The sequence below is a fragment of the Myiozetetes cayanensis genome, unplaced genomic scaffold (genome assembly GCF_022539395.1).
Source record: "Myiozetetes cayanensis isolate MyiCay16 unplaced genomic scaffold, myiCay2020 scf29, whole genome shotgun sequence".
NCBI classification, from domain to species: domain Eukaryota; kingdom Metazoa; phylum Chordata; class Aves; order Passeriformes; family Tyrannidae; genus Myiozetetes; species Myiozetetes cayanensis.
The window spans coordinates 976,889-998,352 of NW_026087510.1; the positions used below are offsets into that span (position 1 = coordinate 976,889).

General features: G+C 50.9%; 2 protein-coding genes across 4 annotated transcripts in view; one reads left to right on the plus strand and one right to left on the minus strand.

The window, feature by feature from the left end:
* The window catches only part of ST3GAL4 (ST3 beta-galactoside alpha-2,3-sialyltransferase 4), a 1,214,471-nt gene that overhangs the window by 105,389 nt on the left and 1,087,618 nt on the right, over window positions 1-21,464 (plus strand). The gene's annotated exons all lie outside the window — the stretch shown is intronic.
* The window catches only part of KIRREL3 (kirre like nephrin family adhesion molecule 3), a 333,492-nt gene that overhangs the window by 86,150 nt on the left and 225,878 nt on the right, over window positions 1-21,464 (minus strand). For all 3 annotated transcript variants that reach the window (XM_050323048.1, XM_050323047.1, XM_050323046.1), the window contains 2 exons: window positions 6,169-6,318; window positions 4,058-4,207 (listed from right to left, as the gene is read on the minus strand). In XM_050323048.1, the coding sequence (XP_050179005.1) occupies window positions 4,058-4,207; window positions 6,169-6,318 (300 nt within the window). The remainder of the gene's footprint in view (window positions 1-4,057; window positions 4,208-6,168; window positions 6,319-21,464) is intronic.

The following is a 21,464-nucleotide window of genomic DNA, read 5'->3' on the forward strand; positions in this document are numbered from 1 at the left end:
TCCCTGTGACAAGCAGGAGCTTCCCTGGACAGTCTGTGAGCACGGCAGGGCTGGAGGTGTCACATCTCCTGCTGGGAGCACAGACCAGGACAGGCTTGGGATGCTCCTGCCAAGGCACCAGCGAAGGAGAGGAGCCATCCAGGTTCCAAGAGTTCATCATCCATCTGCTCCACTTGCCCTGGCCTCCTCCATCCTCCCAGCACCGCGGCTCCTGCTGATCCCGCTCCCCGGGGGTCACATCGGCACCGTGAGCCCGTGGTCCCCTCTACCCTCCCCTCTGCTCCCTCCAGGGGAACCCAATGCTCTCTTCAAAGTTGCTCCTCGCTCGGCTGCCTCCGAGATCTGGGAACTCAACGCTAATTAACGGGGCTGCAAATCCCAGCTCGGCTGGAGGGGCCTCAAATTCCTTCACGGTCCCCCGAGTGCAGAGGGATCCACGAGCGAGCCCTGTGGCTCCTCAAACTACACGGCTGGCAGATGCATATTTTAACAACACACATCTGTTGGCAATATAATCCCTTGTATTTGCCCTCCCTGCTCGGAGCTTTGATGGAAGACCGGAGGGAACTCTCCAGTGGTTACAGCCAAAGTGTTTGCTTTGCAATTTCGCTCGATTGCAGCCTGATTTTATTTTTAAATTTCTCCGAGTCCTAATCAGGCTCTTACTTTATTTAATTAATACCCCGGCTTAGTTAAATAGATCATAAATTAAGCAACCCTGCCATAAAAGATGTACCAGGTAGCAAATAGCCCTCCTGTGGCTTCCCAAAGCCTGCCTGGCTTAGACTCCCCTGTCAAACTGCCTTGACATCCTTTGCTTGCAGAAAACATGGATGCTGCCATGTCTCCCAAATCCCACCCCATCAGCTTTGTCAGCCTTCCCTGCTGGGGCAAAGACACCAAGAAGATTGGGCAGTGACTCCTCCCACAGACAGTTTGGATAATGGTAGCAGGGAAGGTGAGGGAGACCTGGAGAAGGGATGGGTTGTAGCCACCTTCCCAAGCAATATTTGTCGCTGTGACTCCACAAAGAAAAGATTTTCCCTGATGCTGATGACACTAACAGGCTCGTCTGTTTGAATGTTTGGACTTCCAAGGCTATGGAATGATCTGTTCCACTACATTTAACCATGTAGATTTGAAAACAATGTGACAAAACCTTAAATATTTAATTAAAATATGGTGTAGCTCTGCATCTGAGCAGGGAATTAGGAGACATCAGCCCCATAAAGCTGTTGTCAGACATGAATGACAGCAGTTGGAGCTTGGATTGGGAGGCATTAGGGGATTTCTTGATACCAAGGAAGTGGAAAAGCTGGGAAGAACAGCCAAGGCAGCACCAACCCATGCAAAAAAACCCAGGTAAGGTATTTTCCAGAGATGAGGCTGGGGGTGATAGAGAGGATGGGGGTCCCAAGAACTGCCTCCAACACCCAACTGGCTGATGAGCCCCTCAAGTCGTTGGCAAACCAGCAGCAGACATCGGGCTCCCAGTCACCAGCCCCTCCCAGCTCTGCCCTATCTGTGACAAATCCTTTCCTTGAGAGCTGTCCCAGATCCAGGGATGCCCAGGTGATGTCTGCAGTCTCAGGTGAAACTGGGGACACTGGAATGAGGGAACACCCCACAAGCATCTTCAAGTGAGGCAGCTCAGGCAGATTTGTCCCATCCCTTCCCAACCTGGTGAGAGGAAGCCTGGAAGATCCAACCCCTCTGGAGCAGCTGCTTGGCTCACAACTAAATGGACTCCTGCACCAGATCTTGAGAGGAGAAATGCCTGCACAGCTGCTGGCCCCTCACATCTGGAACACTGAAAATGCCCCTCCCTTCCTCTGTACAAACCCAGCACGCAGCGAGCTCACCCTGACAGGCTGCACATTTCACCGGCTGCCAGAGCCAGCACTGGCTCCAAAATCATGGGGTGTTGAGGCACCTGCCCCTCATGTGCCATTTCTATCCCCTCCATTGAGGTGGCTAAAACACAGAGCACAGACCCCTCCTACCTTCCCGTGGCAGCCCCACCCTCGCTGCCAGCGCTGCAGGACACACCATCCCACCCCAAAGGTGGCACAGTGGGAGCTGCTGCTCACCAACCACCCCCCAACCCTTCTCAGAGCATGGGATGGTCCCTCCTACCTCCCCAGTCCCCCTGATTTTGCAGAATCACAGAACTGCCCAAGCTGGAAGGGATCCACAAGGACCATCCAGGCCAACTCCTGGCCCTGCACAGGACACCCCAACAATCCCACCCCGTGCCTGAGAATGTTGCTCGAACAGTCCTTGAACTCTGGCAGCCTTGGGGTCGTGACCACTTTTTTTTCCCCCCAGAACATCTGCATAAACACATTAAAGTGAAAGATGAGCTACCAGTGGGTTCCAAATCCCCATTTCCTCACCAGTTTGGCCTAAGTTGAACATGCTGTAACTTTAATTTTCTTAAAAGGAAAACACTCTGCAAATATAAGCTGCTGAACATCTTAGGTAAATGTACCAATTAGCAACTACCATGTATATCCACATAAACATTAACTACCATCTATTCAACACATTCCATAACCCCAAAGATAATAACGATTTCCTTTTGATCCATAAAAACATCTCTCTGCTCAATCAACGCTTCGCGGCGGCTCTGACGTACGCCCTGGGACTAAATTAGTTTTGAAATCTTTAGTTCTAATTAAATAACATTATTTCTTTTGTCTGGGCTCCGGCAACGTCTTCTGCTTTCACAACAGAAGGAGGGGCTGTGGGAGAGCGAGGGAATGTTCCGCTCTCTGCCTCATTCCCAGGATTCTTTCGTGTGCAGGCACACGGCAGAGCTCGGAGCTGCTGCCAGGGGTTGATTGAGCCAGAAGGATGGATCAAAGGAAAATCATCCTTATCGTGGGGGTCAGGGAAGGAAGGGATGGCAGCTGTGTAAGTTTGGGGGTAGGGAAGGTTGGGGAGTTGTGGAGAGAGAATAACAAACACAGCGGAAATCGCAAACCCAATGTTAGGACTTGCTGTCGTGGGGAGGTGCAGGCTCTGGTGAGGTGAACCTTCAACCACAACCACTGCCTTAATTCACTTTTTTTGGCTTCTTAAAACTAATTTAAGTGCTGATCTGACTTAAAAGCACTGAAAATCTTGGTTTAGATCTTTCTAAAAGCTTTTACTTTTTCTCTTGGAAATCAACCAAGGGGAAAAAAAAAACCACTCAACAACAAAAAAACCCAAATCCAAACTTGAATTTAAACAAACTTCAATATGCAAATGGTTTCAACTTTGGGGGTTGAATAATGAGGATGGATCTGGGAGTAGCAGTACAGGCTGGGTTTTGTCCAAGCTTTTCAAGAAAAATACCATTTTCATTAACTTCTCAGAAGCCTCGTGCATTCCGGGAAGCCTCACTGACGCAGCCTTTTCCCAGCACTCCTGGGAGGAGAGTCCCCTCCTGTTCCAGCTGCCAACAGGGCCCTCCAGATTTGCCACAGCTCCTCTCCCATCTCCCACCCATAAAGAGTCTTTACCAGATTTTGGGAACCACTTCTAGTTTGCAATCCCATGCAACAAACACCCTGCTGTGCTGCTCGTGGGAAGGATTAATTACTGAGAAATGCAGAATGATCAAATATTGATATGAAGATAGTATGAAGATACTGCAGGAGCGTGGAACCAGCCTTTCCTCAAGTGGTGGATTCATCCTGGTCCTGCTGCAGAGCAGTGCTGCAGGAGGGGCATCATTATGATGACACTGACACTCTACATACCCTTAAATTTATGGACATACACTCTCCAGTTGGCGTGTAAATTCACAGAGCTGAAGTGCCAAACACTTGGTGCCTCTGTTACTCATCCCAGAATTGCTGTGCTCCATCCCTGAAGTGCTCGACTCCCTAAACAGCTTCCTTTGCTCCCGCTCTCGGGATGGAGCTGCACCCCCACTGCTCTCACTGTGGATCAATTTCCACAAATTCATTTCCATTTCCTCTTGGTTGAACAACAGCACGTTCTGTCCCAAAGCCGCTCAGTGCGACCCCAGGGACAAAAATCCCCCGGGTGTGATGGGGACACTCACCCAGGACGGTCAGCCGGGCAGGTCTGGATCGGATGGCAGCCTGGATGGCCTGGCACTCGTACACGGCGTCATCCTGGAGATCAGCCCTCAGGATTTTCAAGTGGTGCTGTCCTGACAGATGGTCTCCTACGACCAGGTAGCGCGGATAACCTGCCGGGCACAGCGCATGAGTCAGGAGCTGGAGCGACGAGCCCAGAGCCCCAGCACCCCACAGACATTCCCAGGAGCCAGGCAGCTTCCTCCCCTCCTTGGCAGCCAGCCCCAAGAGAGAGAGAGAAAGAACTTTTCCAAATTTGGGAAGGAGACCGCACATTTCGCCCTACGAGTTCAAAAAAGAAGTGCTGGTGAAGGAGCGTTAACTGAAATCCCCAGGAAACATGGAATCTTTCACAGAATGTTAAGGGTTGGAAGAGACCTTAAAGATCATCTAGTCCCAACCCTCCTATGGGCAGGGACACCTCCCACTAGACCAGGTTACTCAAGGATTTATCCAACCTGGCCTTGAACACTGCTGGGATTGGAGCATCCACAACCTCCCTGGGCAAGGAAAAATAGAAGAGCCCTTCCACTGGGAAACCCACCACCTCTGGCTCCTCTGTGACCTGCCACGGGATCTCCTCAGCTCCTGAGGTCAGCTGTGGTGAAACCCTGGAAAAATTCCATGATTGGGTCTGCTCAAAGCTGGCACTGGGGGCACCCACAGCCCTGCTCAGCCTGGCTGGGCACACGAGAAGCACCAGGGCAGGAAGGCTGCCCTGAGCCTGGCACACCCCGTGTGACACAGCCAGCCTGGCACACCCTGTGTGACACAGCCAGCCTGGCACACCCCATGTGACACAGCCAGCCTGGCACACCCCGTGTGACACAGACAGCCTGGCACATGCTCGGGGTCTTGTTGTTTCTCGAGTTATCAACAGCAGGATTTGCTCTCCTGAACCGTGAGAAATACAAGTGATGGGTTTGTTTGTATTTTGCTAATTAGACACTGGCTGAGCTGGCATCACACGAGCTGGCAGCTCCTCTGGCTTCCAGCAGCCCCAGCTCTGTTAATTGTGGAAGTCATTCCCATCAGCTCTGTACTCCACTGGAGCTGTTGTTACCCAGTCGAGCTGCAAGGTCTTGCATGGGAAGCTCAGCTCTCTAATAGATGTGAAAGCTGTGGCTTTGAGGGAGCTGCTCATTCAGGCAAGGCTGTAAATGAGCAATTATATATATTAATAAAAAAGAGAGGGAGAGAAGAGGCATTGCATTTTAGGGGTCCCTGGAGACCAGAAAACACAGAGCCTCCCCTGGTTCCTGAACTGTGTGGCTTGGGGAGAACTCTCCCAGCACTCCCAGAAGCTGAGCAGAGGTAACATCACACGTGTCCACCCTCTGCAGCACTCAGGGGGACAAGGTTGCAGATCCTGAAGGGCTCCCAGCAAACACTCTCCCTTATTCATGTGAAATATTTCACTCACAAATCCGTGTTTTCCAGCAAAATGCATAGAAAAACCCATATAACTTCCCCAGTATTGCACCAGTCTTCACCAGCTGCAGTTAACCCTCAATCCCAATGCAGGCATGGGATTAAATAACAAGAATTCTGAGGAATTTGGTTACCACACTCTTTAATTTGACAAAAGTAGAGCTTAAGGAAGCCACAAGTACTTGTGGGCTGCAAGGAAAATATCCATCCAAAGCAAACAGAGAATTGTGAGTCCCTTCCAGCTCAGGATGTTCTATGATTCTTTTTATTTTCAAGACTATCAAAACAGGCACTTCCAACATTTACAAAACATTTCATCCCTCATTTTGGAAATGTGACATTTGTTTCCAAAAGTCAAGGAAATCGAAGCAGGGCTTTCCAAAGGGTCAGGTGACACCTGTGGGAATCAACAGTTTTGTTTCAAAACCAGGGTGAAAAAAGCTCTGGTTTATTCCAAGTTTCAAGGGTTTTTGTTCCAAGTTCCAAGGGTTTTTGTTCCAAATTTCATCTGGGCTGGGTTGGAAGGGTTTTGTAGTTGAAATGAAAACGTTACTCCCCAAATAAATGCTGTGGCTGTGCCTGTGCTGTTGGGGAGGGAGAGCTCCTGCTTTCCCTGCTTAGGGAGGGTGCTATCCCGACTTACTTGAGAGGTCCCGTCCGACTCCAAGGGCCAGCCCGTCCTTGATCCAGAGCACGATGCCATTGTACTCGGGGATGGCACAGAGCAGGGTCACTGGCTGCCCAGCGATCACCACCTGGTCCTGGGGCTGCTGCGTGAATGACGACGCTTGGCCTGGCGAGGAGGCAGGAGAGAGGAAGAGGAGCTGTCAGTGCTCCAGTGGTTTGCAGCACAGGGCAGCTCCTTGGATGCAACAGCCCGGGATGCTCCTGGCACAGCACAAACCAGAGGCTGAGCTCTGCAGCTCTTAATTAGGTGATTGATTAATTGCGTGGTTGTTCCAGAGGATGGTTTGTGTGGGAAGAGACCTCAAAGCTTGTCTTATCCCAACCCCTGCCATGGGCAGGGACATCTTCCACTAGTCCAGATGGTTCCAAGCCACTTCCAGCCTGGCCTTGGACACTCCCAGGGATGGGGCAGCCACAGCTGCTCTGGGCAACCTGTGCCAGGGCCTGCCCACCCTCACTGTCAGGAATTCCTTCCCAATATTCCATCTCTCCCTGCTCTCTGGCAGTGGGAAGCCCTGTGTCCTGTCCCTCCATCCCTCATCCCCAGTCCCTCTCCAGCTCTCCTGGAGCCCCTTTAGGCCCTGGAAGGGGCTCTCAGGTCTCCCTGGAGTCCTTCTCTTCTCCAGGTGAACCCCCCCAGCTCTCCCAGCCTGGCTCCAGAGCAGAGGGGCTCCAGCCCTGGGAGCATCTCCACGGCCTCCTCTGGACTCTCTCCAACAGGTCCATATCCTACTTATGTTCCCAGAGCTGGACACAGCACTTATTTCCCCTGTCACACACTCAGACAACCATTTGCTATGTTTTTCCTCCCTTTGTAAAAAACAAATATCACAGCAAAGAGGCACCAGGCATTTCCTCAAAGTACTTTATCCCAAATTGTGGTGGTAGTGTTTTATCCACTGTGATCACAGGCAGAGGAGCAGCAGGATGTCCAGAAGCAGCAATATTTTTTATTACACATAATAAAAGAGCACGTTGGCCCTCTGCTTGTGATTTTTGCTCCCCCCTCATGTGCTCTCTGCTAAATCAGGGTGTGCAGGTCACGGCCGGCTGTAAAACAGGCAGGGAAACAGCCGAGTGCTGCTGTTCTCTCTCCTCCCAGAGCGTAACCTCCTGGTACTTGCTGGCAGCTTCACACACATCTGGAGAGCAAAGGAAGGACCAGCTCTGGTTCAGCACAGCCTTTTGACAAAGCTCCACCAAAGCTGCGAACCATCTGACCCTACCAAGCCAAGCCTGTCACCTCCCACCCCAGTGTTCCAAAAGTGCAGGTTAATCATCCGTCTCCACATCCGTCCCCGCCCTAAATGCTGCTGCAGCAATTCACAGCCCCCAGGTCATCTCCTGCCATGGTGAGATGTCTCCCACATCAGGTGTGGGATGAAACTTCTCCTTTTCCACAGGAAGCACTGGAGTCAGTGCAACTTCCTCCACAGCAGGGCTTGCTCAGCAAAATGTTTTATTTTCACCCTCCTAAATGCATCACAATCCCTTGGCTTTGCCATGATTGAAAATCGTTCACAGAATCAGAAAATCCCAGAATGGTTTGGGGTGGAAGAGACCTTAAAACTCATCTTGTTCCAACCCTCTGCCAGGGGCAGGGACACCTTCCACTGTCCCAGGTTGCTCCAACCTGGCCTTGGACACTTCCAGGGATTCAAAGTGTTAAATCCTGGTATTTTTTTTCTTTCCATAGTGAGTGCTCTGTTTTTAACCTCAAGTAAGGTGGGACTCTGGGATGCCCACACAGGACATCTCTGTGTGGTTCCACGGTGTCAGTTCACTCCCCTCTCTCAGACCTGATCTGAGCTTGTAAAGAAAACAGTGAAAGCAAGAAGAACAGCCCCGTCCCAGCTACACATCAGGGATATCTTAGATGATTGCCTTTGATACAAACCAGCACACAGAGAACAAGAATCATTAAAAATGGAAAAGATCTCCAAGATTATCAAGTCCAACCCTTGACTGAATCCCATGTGGAATCATAGAATCTCCTGAGTTGGAAGGGACACACAAAGGTCACCAAGTCCAACTCCTGGCCCTGCACAGGACAACCCCAAAATCCCACACTGTCCACAGTGTCACTGTCTGATGCTGGAAGGTGCTCAATGTGAAGCCATTTCAGGCAGAGCTGCCAATGTCTGGGCTCCTTGTGAGCACAGTTCTGTGTCTGAGCTGTTTGCAGAGCACCTCAATTGCTTTGCCACCACTTAAAGTGTAGCTCTGACTCTGGATACAAGAGAGATCTGAGAAAGAGAGGAGGTGGGAGAAAGGCAGGATGGCTGGATTGCTCCTTGCCGTGTTACCTGTGGGATTTCAATGACCAGGAGCCTCTCTGGGTGGGAATTATCCCCTGCACCAGGCAGGAATTCAGAGCCCTCACCCCTGTGCTGTCAGTACAACACACAGAACTGCACGGGGCTGAAGGGAAAGTTCTTCTTTAAAACCAATTTGTTAAAGCAGGACATGTGATCCACCCCAAATCAATTCAATCCTAATTTCCATTGACTCCGTTTAATCACCCACTGATGATTAATCTGAAACCAAGGGGAAGTGTGACACAAGTTCTCGCAACTCAGCTTGTTTCCAGATGAGCTGCTGGGCCTTTTGAGCAGGGCAGAGCTCCAGAGCTCCATCATTTTCCTCCTCCTGCTGTTGAACCACTGTGTGCCCCCACGTGAATGCTCATATTGCAATTTAATTCCCAGCCAGGGCAAGAGCAGAGCTGTCCTTTCCAAATTCCAACTGCTTTACACACAGCCAGTTCAGGAGTCTCGCTGAAATTTCTACAGATCTCCAGGTGCACCTTGAGCACCTTATTCCTGGGAATATCAGAGATCCCAGGTCTCTAAGGAACTTTGTTTTCCACCACAGATGCTCCAAGAGGCCACGGTGGTTCCAGAGGAGATTCCAACTCTTCCTGCTGGGAGAGACTCGTTGGTGGTCTCTGACCAGCACAAACCCTCGTACTGAATTAAAAGATTTAACTATTTGATTTCAAAGGGAATATGAATCAGTTCTGGATTCATAAATAGGATAACAGGGAAAAGTGCAACGAGAGACAAAACTCAGAAAGGAAGCAGAAAAAGCGAGCATTTTGCTTTGTTGCTTTGTTGTTTGTGTTTGGTTTGGTTTTTGTTTTTTTTTTTTTTTTTTTTAATATATATTTTCCACCCGCTAACTGGGTTTCCACAGCTCACTCTGTAATCCTGACAATTCCCAAGGCCAAGCCAGGCGGGCAGGGACAGCTCAGGAATGCAGCAATAACCCAAACAGATCGTTTTGTCAGCCAGAATTCTCTGGCTGGGAGCTGCACGAGCCCGAATGACAATGCAGAGGCACAAAGTGCTGTCCGTGCCCTCTGCAAATGCCCATTAAGCAGAGGCTTCATTTGGGAACTGCTGTTGGAAATTAAGCCCTTTTTAATCGGGTTTTTTTTCCCTTTCTTTTTTATTTCTTGATTTGTTTTAAAGATGAACTGATGGTCATGGAAAATCAGAGCAGAAACATGGCATATGTCTTCTGTCCTGTCCTTCCCTCTGTTTGTTCAGTGTGAAAAATTGTCACTTAAGCCCATTTTTTATTCATCCAAGGCTCCCTTTCAGCTACAAACAGCTCAGACTCAGCCACAGGAGAGGAGAGATGGGTGTGAGGACCTTAAGAGCATTACCTGGCCCAGTCCCTGCTCCACGGCAGGATCATCTCTCCCTAAATCACAGATAAAAAAAAAAAGAAAAAAGTACTGAAGGTAGAGCTCAACTCGCTTTCAAATCAGCTTAAAGTCTGATTACTGGGTTTAACTGGGTTTGGAAGATCAGAGGCCCGTCCACGTTACAGCTTATGTCTTAATGTCAAAGGAACAAGTAATTTGCAGAAAAGTTTTAAGGGAGATAAGATACTTGACAGAAAATAACTGAAAATGGGGGAGATTGGGAGAGGGTGATTTACAAATGCAGGTTGAGCGGTTTCAGCTACAAGAAAATGGGCTGAAAAACGTCAGTTGGGTATTTTTCCTGTGAATGTTTACAAGGTTATTACAAAATGGTGCTTTGGTTTCAAAGCAGGTGGTTTGACTCCAAACTTTTGGGCAGCCAGGAATTTCCCCTTCTCTCCCTTTCCAGAAAATAGGGTTTCAGCCAAAAAATCCTGTTCTGGTTAATCCAAATCCCCGCAGAGACTGGAGTTCATCACAGAATCCCAGAGTAGTGTGGATTGGAAAGGAGCTTAAACATCATCCAGTTCCACCTCCTGCCATGGGCAGGGACACCTTCCACCGGCCCAGGTTGCTCCAAGCCCCGTCCAAGGGCTTGCTCCAAGGCCTTGAACACTTCCAGGGATCCAGGGGCAACCACAGCTTCTCTGGGCAACCTGTGCCAGGACCTCCCCACCCTCACAGCCAGGAATTCCTTCCCAATATCCCATCTCTCCCTGTCCTCTGGCAGTGGGAAGCCATTCCCTGTGTCCTGCCCCTCCATCCTTTGTCCCCAGTCCCTCTCCAGCTCTCCTGGAGCCCCTTTAGGCCCTGCAAGGGGTTCTCAGGTCTCCCTGGAGCCTTCTCTTCTCCAGGTGAACCCCCTCAGCTCTCCCAGCCTGGCTCCAGAGCAGAGGGGCTCCAGTCCTGGAGCATCTCCGTGGCCTCCTCTGGAGTCACTCCAGCAGCTCCAGGTCCCTCCTGTGCCGAGGAGCCCCAACCTGCTCACAGCTGACCACATGAGCCCACCCAAGAGTCCAGTGAAGGCACCCACACCAGCCCTCAGCCATCTCCCACTTCCTCCTCACCTCCTGCTGCACGAAGGAACCCTGGATCTGGAGCTGGATCTGGGAAGCGCTCCCCCGACCTGCAGCAGCGGGGACATGCAGCAACATGAACAAGCCCACCGAAACACCAAGTGTAGTCCCCTTTTACTTCCACACCCCATTTTTCCTCAAGTGTGAAGACTGGAACATTTTCAAAGTGAACCAGCCAGGCTTCCTGGGAACCTGCTGCTCACCCAGCACAGAGCAGAAGCAAATATTGGGACTCTGAATTCACTGTTGATTTTTTGTTTTGTTTTAAAAGCAAATGGATATGTAAATGAGATGCTAACCAGGTCTCTTGGCCACGTTCCATGGCGACACCGGAGTCCTGTCTGCACTCTGCTGAAAGCAGGTTGTCACCACAGGTCACCTGCTATTGTAGATGAGGGTTTGGTGTCAGAGGAGGCACGAAAGGCTCTTGATCTCTGAGCCTCCTCATCTTCTCCTGGTTACTGGCTTTGCTTTGCCCCCTAAGGATCTATTTACGCTGCCAGGTGCCAGGGTGACTCCCTTGCTGGCCCTGTGAGCTTCTACCTTCCTGCAGGGAGTCTCTAAAACAAAAACAGGGGGCACTTCTGGCCACTGAAATCTTAAACAGCAGGAACAAAACCTAAGAATAAAGGCTCCACAGTGAACAGTGAGCAGGCAAGAACACTAACCCCGTGTTCAAAAATTCCAGGCAGGATCCTTATGAAGTCACAAGCATGTCATAAAAGCTAAAGGGAAAAAAAAGGGGGGGAAAAAGACAGAACTAGTTTAGAACTCTTTATATTTCCTTAATGGATTTTGCACCTGTGGTTCCTGTTTTTCAGCCTTTCTCTGTAAAGTTGCCTTGTTCTTTCAAACAAAGGCTGAGACTCTGCTATGTCTGTGCCTTCCAAGGGAAATGACGTGGCCAGTGCCATGACATCCTTTTCAGAGAAGTCCCCACACCCAAGGATGGGGAGAAGGTCCAAAAATCCCATTTTACACCCCAGGAAATGCAGGGAGGCCCCTACATGGTGGTGCTGCCAAGGTCTGTGCTGCAGCAGGACCTTGAAACTCCTTCCATCGCTGAAGCCCAAATTGGTGACCGGCTTTTTAAGCCCTCTGAAGGCTGAAATCTGTTTGCATGAGTTCCTGCCTGAATTATTTCAGCTGCATCCTCTGTGTCCAAACCAGCCTGAGTGCAGACAATTCGCTGCAAGAAAGAGAAGAGGCAACCGGGAGCAGCAGAGAGTTAAATTTTCATTACCCAAGAGGAGTGAGTGTTGTAGGAAGGATCGAGGGACTCACCGAGGGAACAATGACTCATTAGAAATGGAGACACTGTGGCTGCTTTTATGTAAGTGGAGCTTTGAATTTCCATTGTGTTCTGAAAAGAATTAGACCTTTTTGTTGAGGGGAGAAGCAGCGAAGGAGGACTGTGAAGCTCCTTGTCAAAATATTGCTGTTCAGAGATGAAAGGCCCGGTGATTAAGAGTGGTGGGACGTTCTCCTTGTCCCTCCATGGAGAGAGCTCAGCCTTCCCTTGACTTGGAGCATGAGGTAGGAGGATCTTCAAGGGGCTGTTGTGTGATACCCTAATCCTACACACCATCCCAGGAGGGTCCCTCTTCAGACCAAGCAGATCCCACTGCCCAGCACCCAATGGAAATCATGGCATTCCAGCCAAGGTTTCTCATAGCGGGACGCCTGGAGATGGATCCACCTCTTGGCCACGGAGGGCAGTGGGAAGGGGATGGCTCCGTGCCCATCCTTTCCCAGCAGACAAGAGCTTGGCTCTGCACCAGCTCCTGCAGCTCCTGCTGTCGTCCCCGTGACAGGGGGCCGGTTCTCAGCGCTCATTTGGGGCCTCTCCTCAGAGCCAAGGACACCGAGACCCCCCCACGAGGCCCCTCGTGCCAGAGAACACGCGCCCGCATTGATTTTGAGACGGCTGGGAAAAGCAAGCAGACAAAAGCATTTACATTATTTACAAAGCTCTCTGGAGTTGTCAGTCATGGGGAAGCACAGGGCAGAGCCGTGCGGGCGCCAGAGCCGCTCAGCAGCCACCCTCCTGCTCCCCAGTGACCTCCTCGGTGGGACCCGACACCGGGACCGCTCTGAGGTTGTGCCCGTAGAGTGGACGAGTGCAGAGCCCCTGGAACATGAAGGAAAGGGACAGCCACGTGTCCCCAGGGGCAAGGATTTGTCCAGACAAGCTTTTCTTGCATCATCAGAGAAGCGAAAGACCCGTGGCTGCCCAGGCAAGAGCAGATGAATCCCAGTAAGGAGACGTGGAGCGGCATCCCCACGGGAGAGTCCCTTGTAGGTGATGGCCAGAGCCATGTCAGGTCCTTCCTTTTATCTTCATGGCAGAAATAAGAAAGGTAGCTCGAGTTCAGCCCTTGCATAAGCCTTCCATTATTTTATTTTGTGTCCTTGGAGAGGGGAAGAAAAAAAACCAAAAAAAGAAAAAAAATCCGTTTGAACAAAAATGTCAGTTTGGCCTTTTTTAGAGTGACTGCGTAAGTCCGGCTGACGTGGCTCTGGTGCACTGGATGCTGCTGAATTATTCAACTTGAAAAGAAACAAAAGCACAGCCCCTTCAGTGAAGGGATGACTCAGGTGTATGGAACGGTGTATGCCCAGCAGGGGATGTGTCCCTGCTCCCAGGCAAGGCAGGGAGCTGAGCTTGTGCTGGAAGCACCCACCGCACACAGCCGGGCAGGGCTCACCAACCCCAGACCCCCACACAGCTTGGAGGGGAAAACATGGGCTGCACTGAGGTGAAATCAGGGCCAAAGTGACCCTGGGGACAGGGATCATCCCAGGAAAACAATGAGATAGAGGGTGACAGTGCTGGGGAAGGGGCTGGAGCAAGTCCAGTGGGAAACAAAGTCCAATGAGGAGCAGCTGAGGGAGCTGGGGGGGCTCAGCCTGGAGAAAAGGAGGCTTGGAGAGACCTTCTAATTCTCTACAGCTCCCTGACAGGAGGGTGAAGCCGGGGGTGGGTCAGGGCTCTGCTCCCAGGGAACAAGGAATAAGAGGAAATGTCCTCCAGTTGTGCCAGGTTGGATTTTAGGGAAAATTTCTTCACAGAAAGGGTGGGCAGTGGTGGAGTCACCATCCCTGGAAGTGTTCAGAAAACACTTGAGGACATGGTTTGGGGGTGAACACAGTGGTGGGGCTGGGCTAACGGTCAGACTTGATCATCTTCAAGGTGATTCTGTGATTCCAGTGCCAGCAGCCAGAGGTGGAGTTTCAGGTGCCAAGACAGTGCTCTGCTCTCCAGCCTGGCCTCAGGGTGACCCATTGCCTCCCAGCCACGACCAGCCCCGAGTGCACCTGAGCTCATCCCGTGGTGATGGCAGATATTTTCCAGCGCCGCTTTGAGAGGAACCATCAGCATCCCACTGTGTCCACCGAGCAGCTTCAAATGGGAAACAGGGAAATTTTGAATAAGATATTAAACCTTTCAGGGGTCTTTTTTGTCTATTAGTCACACAGGCAAGAGATCTGAACTATCAAGTGTTCCGCTGGCTTTGATACCCACATGAATTCCCAGCACTGCTTTCAAAGTCACTGTGAGGAGTTTGATCAGCCATGCAGAAAGGGCTTAAATGTCATCTGCTGCTCTGTTATTAGCTGCCAGTTGGGAAAGGTGTTAGAGTATCCTTACCGTGGGATATTTATTAGCAGCCTCTTCCCGGCCCCAGCTTAGAGAATTACCTCTTGGGAGATTAAATGCCTGTTCTTGGGAGCTGCACTGATGGGAAACAAAGCAGTGTACTGCATCCAGGCACCAAGGATAGGCTGTCCCCAAAAGGCAGCGTTCAAGTGACCTTATGGGCTGGATCACTGAATATTCAGGCTCTATAGATGGTTCCAGGCTCCATAGATGGTTCCAGGCTCCATGGATGGCTCCAGGCTGCTCTGCTTTCCCAGCCTCATAGGAACCTGCTGCCCGGATAACGCCGAGCTCAGGGCGAGCAGCATTATCTCCTATTAGACAAGCTGACAGAACTGGAAAATGCACTTTGGGGCACTCAGGACACCGGGGACCAGCACAGGAGGGTTGGAGAAGCAGGTGAGGCACCTCAGGAGGATGGCAGCGGAACAGAAGGGTCAGCAAGAGGCAGAGCTGGTTGTGTTCTTTTGGCAGAGGGGAGAGGGGTGAGCAGTTCCCTGCACCCTGGGTAGGGGTCACAGCCTCCTCCCAACACCTGGGCTGCCATGGTTCCTTCCCCAAGGTCAGCTGTGAGCTCTGGGCCTCCTGCCAGGGCTGCCCAGGGCACAGGGGTGATGCCTGTTCTTGCTGCAAAGGCGGGTGATGGCACCACAAGCTGTTCCCAAGGACTGGAAACCCTGGCATGGTGCTAACCAGTCGTGGAGACAGGAGATGCTTCGCTCTCTGAGCAGAGGGGAATAGATTTCCTCGTATTGATCCACCTGGAGGCCTGGCTCCCACTGAAAATAGCCAATGACTCCAAGAAATATTTTGTTATCGGCGCTCCCGAGGAACCCGTCGCAGAGTAATAAATTCCCATTTGCTCTCCCATCAAGGTGCAGTGTCCTGGCACAGCTCCACCATGGCCAGGGGCATGGGCACAGGGAGGGAGAGCAGAGGAGGGGACACTCCAGTAATTCCAGCCAAGCCAGCTTTCTCCATGGCAACTCCAGCTGCTTTTCGGATGAGAACCATTTGTAGCTGCCAAAAGGCACTGGGAAAGGGGTCAGTGGGTCCTCAGCTGCAGGAGCCTTGCACAGACACTCCTGGGACATAAAACCTCCCACTCGAATCCACAGAGAAGAAAAAGGAACTTCTCCTTCTAAAAATAACAGCTGATGTGCAAACCAGTGGGCAGCAGCCTGCCCACACAGAGTCTCCCAGATAAAATCCGTAAGGATTGTGACTTTCTGAAATCTCTCAGGTGATCCTCCCCCTCCCTGGATTACATTCAATCTGAGTGCACCCCCTTAGCCCACCCTTTTTTCCCAGATCAGGGCTCCTCATTTGAAATAGTGTCCTTTAAATCTCAGCTCATCTTTGAGTTAGAGGGCACAGAGGACACTTGTCCGTAGGAAAAACGAGAAGGATGAATAATCCATTTCACAAATGATTTGGAGATTTCAAAGGCTGGCTCTGCTCCCAGGAAGAGAGGCAACTGGAAGTTGTGCAGTCCATGGGGTGGAAAATTAGAGCAAAAATCTCGCCTTGGGTCGCACCATGTTTCACTTCCATCCTCGCTTTCCGAAATGTGTTATCGCAGGCTTTGAGGCGCGGAGAGAAATCAGAGTGGAGATGCAGTTCAGAGCAGAAAATGCAGGTATTTAATATAACATTCCCTGCCCACAGCAGGGGGTTGGAACAAGCTGAGCTTTAAGGTCCCCTCCAACCCAAACCATTTTGGGAGTCTATAACATTAAAATGACTGGAAGATTCTGCTCATTCTCAAAGTGATTTTGAGTTTAAGTGGTCTCGCTACAGGTTGATTGGAGATCACACAAATTTGAGAATTCACCCAAGGAGTGATTAAAGAAATCTCTCCACAGGATGTTTCCAGTTCTGCTGGTGTTGAAAGTGCCACCAGCCAAGATTCCCCCAGCAGAGGCCTTCCCTGAAGGACAGACACCTCGGTGGCACCAAACCATGTGGAGGAGGCAGAAAAAGGCAAGAATAAATCTCAGCATTGCCCTGAAAGGCTGAGAAGCCTCTGTTCGCCTGAAACATCAACTGGGTGACTTCTGGGGGAGCTCCTGCCCAGATCAGCTCCAGGAGATGACAGAGGAGGTTGTGGACTCGCTCCAGCTCCTGCTGCTCACCCGAGCAGGGTGAGATGGCTTCGGGTTGTGCTGCGTGAATTGTCAGCTCTGAAGATGGAGTGAGAATTAGCAGGTTCCTGCTATGATTATCATTTGTTTGGATTTTTACAAGTGGAAATGATGGTAAATATGTGCTTTTTTTTTTTATACACATGCAAGATTCATATTTAGAATTAGCACAAAATATTCTGAAAAACAGCCTGAAGTGAAGTATATGCAATACATACAAAAAGTGGCAGGGGAAAGGCAGGAGGAGCTGGAGATGCTGAGATGAAGAGACGGAGAGCAGATCATTGCTGAGCAGGAAGCGTTTCACACACGTGCCCATCCCTGTTACCCCTGGAAGGTGCTTAAAAACTCGTGTACTTCTCTATCCATACATGGCAGCCTAATAAAAGCTGCCCTCTCTTCAAACCCTGGCTGCACCAGTATCCACAGAACCAGGGAAATGCCTGGGAAGTGCATTTATCCATCATGGAGGAGGCCAGTGAGCTGCACCACTGCCTACAACAGCTGCCTCCTGCTTTTTGACTGGGTCTTACCCCATGAAGCCAAGAACCACAAAAATCAAGAGAAAACGTGAATTCAGCCAATATTTATTGCCCTAAAACTGCTTTACCAGCCACGTGCAGCCCTGGGAGCAGGCCCAGGGAAGGGGCTGTGCCTTGTCACTGCCAACAGACCCTGTGGCTTCTCCCCTTCCCTGCTGGAGGAGAAGGGTCCCGATGTATTTAACTCAGACTGTGCTGTTTGTTTTGTCACCAGCTCCTTCTTGACGGTCCCCACTGCGGAGTCAACGGCTGCCTTGTGCAAAACGCCGGTCCAAGAGAAGATTAGCACACTCCAGCCTGCTGAGTTAATTAGCAGGTAATGAGAGATGCTCGTCAATAAACTCAGCTGTGTCCAACCCCCCTCCTGGGTTGAGCCTGCAGGAATGGGGAACCTTTCCATGCCTGACAAGCTCCAGTGGGGTCATTAGGAGATGATGTGTCTCAGCCTGGAGCAGAGGCAAAGCTTTGTGAGAGTTTACAGAACCAGCACAGCAACAAACCCCCTTTTCATTCAGATTTTTAGGGGAAAGCTGGGGGAAAATGCTTTTTCCTCTGGTTTGTTGGTAGAGGAGTTCTTGCCCAGGGTTAACAGGTAAAGGCAGGAGACAAAATGAAAGGAACTTCATTATTATTCATCAGGAGTTGGCCTTGATGATCTTTGTTAAGTCAGACCTTCTAACTCAGGATATTCTGTTATTCTGTGATTCTATAACTACAGTATTACACCCCCTGGGAGTGGAAATCTCCCCCCATGGATTCCCCTCTCTTGAAAACTTATCCACAGTGGGGATAGAAACACTTAGGGAAAAAAAACAAACAAAGCTCTTTTGCATCTTAAAGCAGAGCACACCTCAAAGCAGGTCCCTTCTCAGGCTGAGAAATCCTGAGGAACAGGGATAGGAGAGTCCCCAACTAGTAACAAACACATTGAGCCTGTGCCACCTCCATTTCTGACTTGAGGAAAAGCTCCCTGCCTTCAAGGAGGCAGGAACATAACCTGTTTAAGGGTTTAGAGAGAGACACATAACCATCATCATAATTTTTAAGCAGCAATGTGCAACACAGAGCCTTACAGACTCCTATAAATTACCCAGCACCCGCCTGCCAGCTCAGCCTAAGCTCGATATTGCCTGCAGTAATTATTTGGATCAAATGCAGTTTATCTGCTTCATATTTGTGTTTCTGTGCTCTCTGGTAACTTATAAATGTCATTGCAGTGTTTATTTGTTATAATGAAACTTAATGACGTTTGAAACCAATGGCTGCGGTTGGGAGCTGCAGGTTTGAAGTAATCTCTTCATCTCAGGAGCAGGAGGCCCAAAGATAACATTAAATTATCCTACAGAAAAGGAAGATGTATGCAGACAGATACTCAGGCCTGTGTATTATTCATTGGAGGGATGACTAGCAATGAGCCACAGTGCCTGAGGCGACGGACTCAAAGCATTGTCACCCAGCGAAGGCAAATGTTCCTGTCCAAGGGGAACCAGTTGTCAAGCCACAAGCCCAAGTGCATCTCAATCTGTTTTATTAAACCTTCGAAGGCACGCTGGGGCCGCTGGGTGACAGGAGCCCGTGTGAAACGGCTGCCAGGGAAGAAAGGAGGTGGGGACTGCTGGGAAACACGGCAGGGCTGGGATGGGAGGGAGAGAACCGGCCCTGTGAGGCGTCAGCGGGTTGGGAGCAGAGGGGGAGCAGGGTGATTGGCAGTGGTGGTGCCTCATCCCACTCAGGTGCTGTTCTCCTTCCGTGCAGGACCCAGAATAAACTTTTCTTGCTTTGCTTCAGGCACTGCTCCTTGTCCTCCCTCCTTCTGAATAATTCCCTCCCTTGGTTTCTATTGCTGCGTGTATTTATAGACTCCGGTCGTGTCTCCCCTTGAGCCTCCTCCAGACTATATAAATTTACCTCCTCCAGTCTCTCCTCTTACAACCTGCTCTCTAATCCCTGGGCCATTCCTTGCCTCCACAGTCAGTATTCTCCCTGGCTTTGCTCCATGCTCCCTCGGCTGCAGGAGCAGCTCAGCTCCAGTGCCAGTCCCATCCCAGCCCGTGGAGCTGCACAATTACTGCTGCCTTATTACCTCAGGAACTGCTGAAGCAAAATGCCCGTAGCAACAGCCAGGAACATCTTTGCCTCAGCTCCCTCCTTGCTGTCAGGAGTGTGGAAGGACCTGGCACCAAAAGATTTTTAACCCCTGTGGCACAACCCAGCTCTGGCACCTTTGGTTTTTGGGCTGCTGCCCTTCCCGTGGGCACTGCTGGTGGGGCTGATGCTCCCACAGCTCCTGCTCAAGCTGCTGCATCTCTCAGGAGGACAGAAACAGCACCACTGGACCCTTCCCCACAAGGACAGTGGGACTTTAAGGTCTGCCAGTGAAGTTTGGCTCTTTGTTGTCACCTGCTTTACCCACACAGGGTCAGACAGGTCTGGAAAGGCCCCGTGTGGCAGTTTTTGTCCTCAGCAGCACAGCCCCTCCCTACAGCCTGAGCCTGAGCATTGGCAGAGTGTGGCCAGCAGGGAGAGAGAGGGGATTCTGTCCTTCTGCTCTGCTCTGCTGAGATCCCACCTCAGTGCTGCCTCCAGCTCTGGAGTTCTCATCATTGAAAGGATGTGGAGCTGATGGAGCGACTCCAGAGGAGGCCATGGAGATGCTCCCAGGGCTGGAGCCCCTCTTCTCTGAGCCAGGCTGGGAGAGCTGGGGGGGTTCACCTGGAGAAGAGAAGGATCCAGGGAGACCTGAGAGTCCCTGCCAGAGCCTCAAGGGGCTCCAGGAGAGCTGGAGAGGGACTGGGGACAAGGGATGGAGGGCCAGGACACAGGGAATGGTTTCCCACTGCCAGAGGGCAGGGAGAGATGGGATATTGGGAAGGAATTCTTGGCTATGAGGGTGGTTTCCCCCAAAATACTCGGAGGAGCAGCAGATGGAGTCTGGCTGTACCCTGCCCCCAGCTGGGGTCCCAGCCCTGGGATGTGCAGCACAGGGAGGTGATTCCTGGAGAGCTCAAACACTACAAGCAAACCCCTGTCAGTGCATTATTCACCAAACACCAGGAATGCAAGAAAGTCTGGGAAGCTTATTCAGTTAACCTCATCTGACCACCTGGACTACAACCAGAAGCCATCACTGGCAGATGTGTTTGTTACCTGATGACAACTGACAAGAGAAACTCTTCTTAATTACTCACAGTCCTAGAGAACCTGCAGGGATCTCACCACGAGAGCTCATCCAAGACCTCATCTCCAAGCTCCTCATGAGCAGACAGGACCTCTGTGCCTTTCCATGTGGGAGCCCCTGGGATTAACTCTCACCCCTGCACCCAGCCTCGCGCAGCACCCGCGGCCTGCGCAGCTCTCCTGCCCGTGCACCGACGGGTCCAACCTCGCTTAAAACCTCAGTGACGTGGATTAATGAGGAGGAGAGAGCTGTGCAGGGCCACCTGCAGTGACCTTGCTGGAAACCCTTGAGAAGGGAGTTAATTCTGGCGTGCTGCCGTGGCGCGGCTCGGAGGGGGCGCGGGCCCCGCGTCTCCCAAGCACCGTCGGAACAAACAAGTTGACAAATGAGGTGCCTCTTAATGAAGAAGCAGCCAAAGTCAATACTGGGCCCTTCTATCAGGGCACAGATCAAAGATGGTCTCAAGGGCAAACGACCTCGGCAGGGGTGGGACAGCTGTCACTTGGGGGAGGGAAGGGATGGCTCGGAAATGAGACGGAGCAGCCTCAGAAGCGCAGGGAGACAAGGACAACTTGCAGAAGGAGAAAGGAAAAAGATTTAGAAGAGGACACACACAGAAGGTGGGGCAAGCCTTTCTTCCAGGCCTGGTGTGCTCTTTCTGCTATTAAATCTGGTTGTTAAGAGCCTGATATTCTCTCCATCCTCCACTGTCACTGCTGCACATCCAGAGCTACATCCTGACACAAACACTCTTCAGGTATTTTCTCTGCAGAGCCTTTCCTTTTCCTCCCACCCAGCTAACAAAAGACTGAAAGGGGGAAGGATCAAGGTTCACCCATCTATTTTAAAGTATTTGGAGTGTTTAAAATTTCACCTTCAAATTAGGTACAGTTGGGGTGATTTTCTGGGAGCAGGGAGGGAAACAGAGGCAGGATGGGA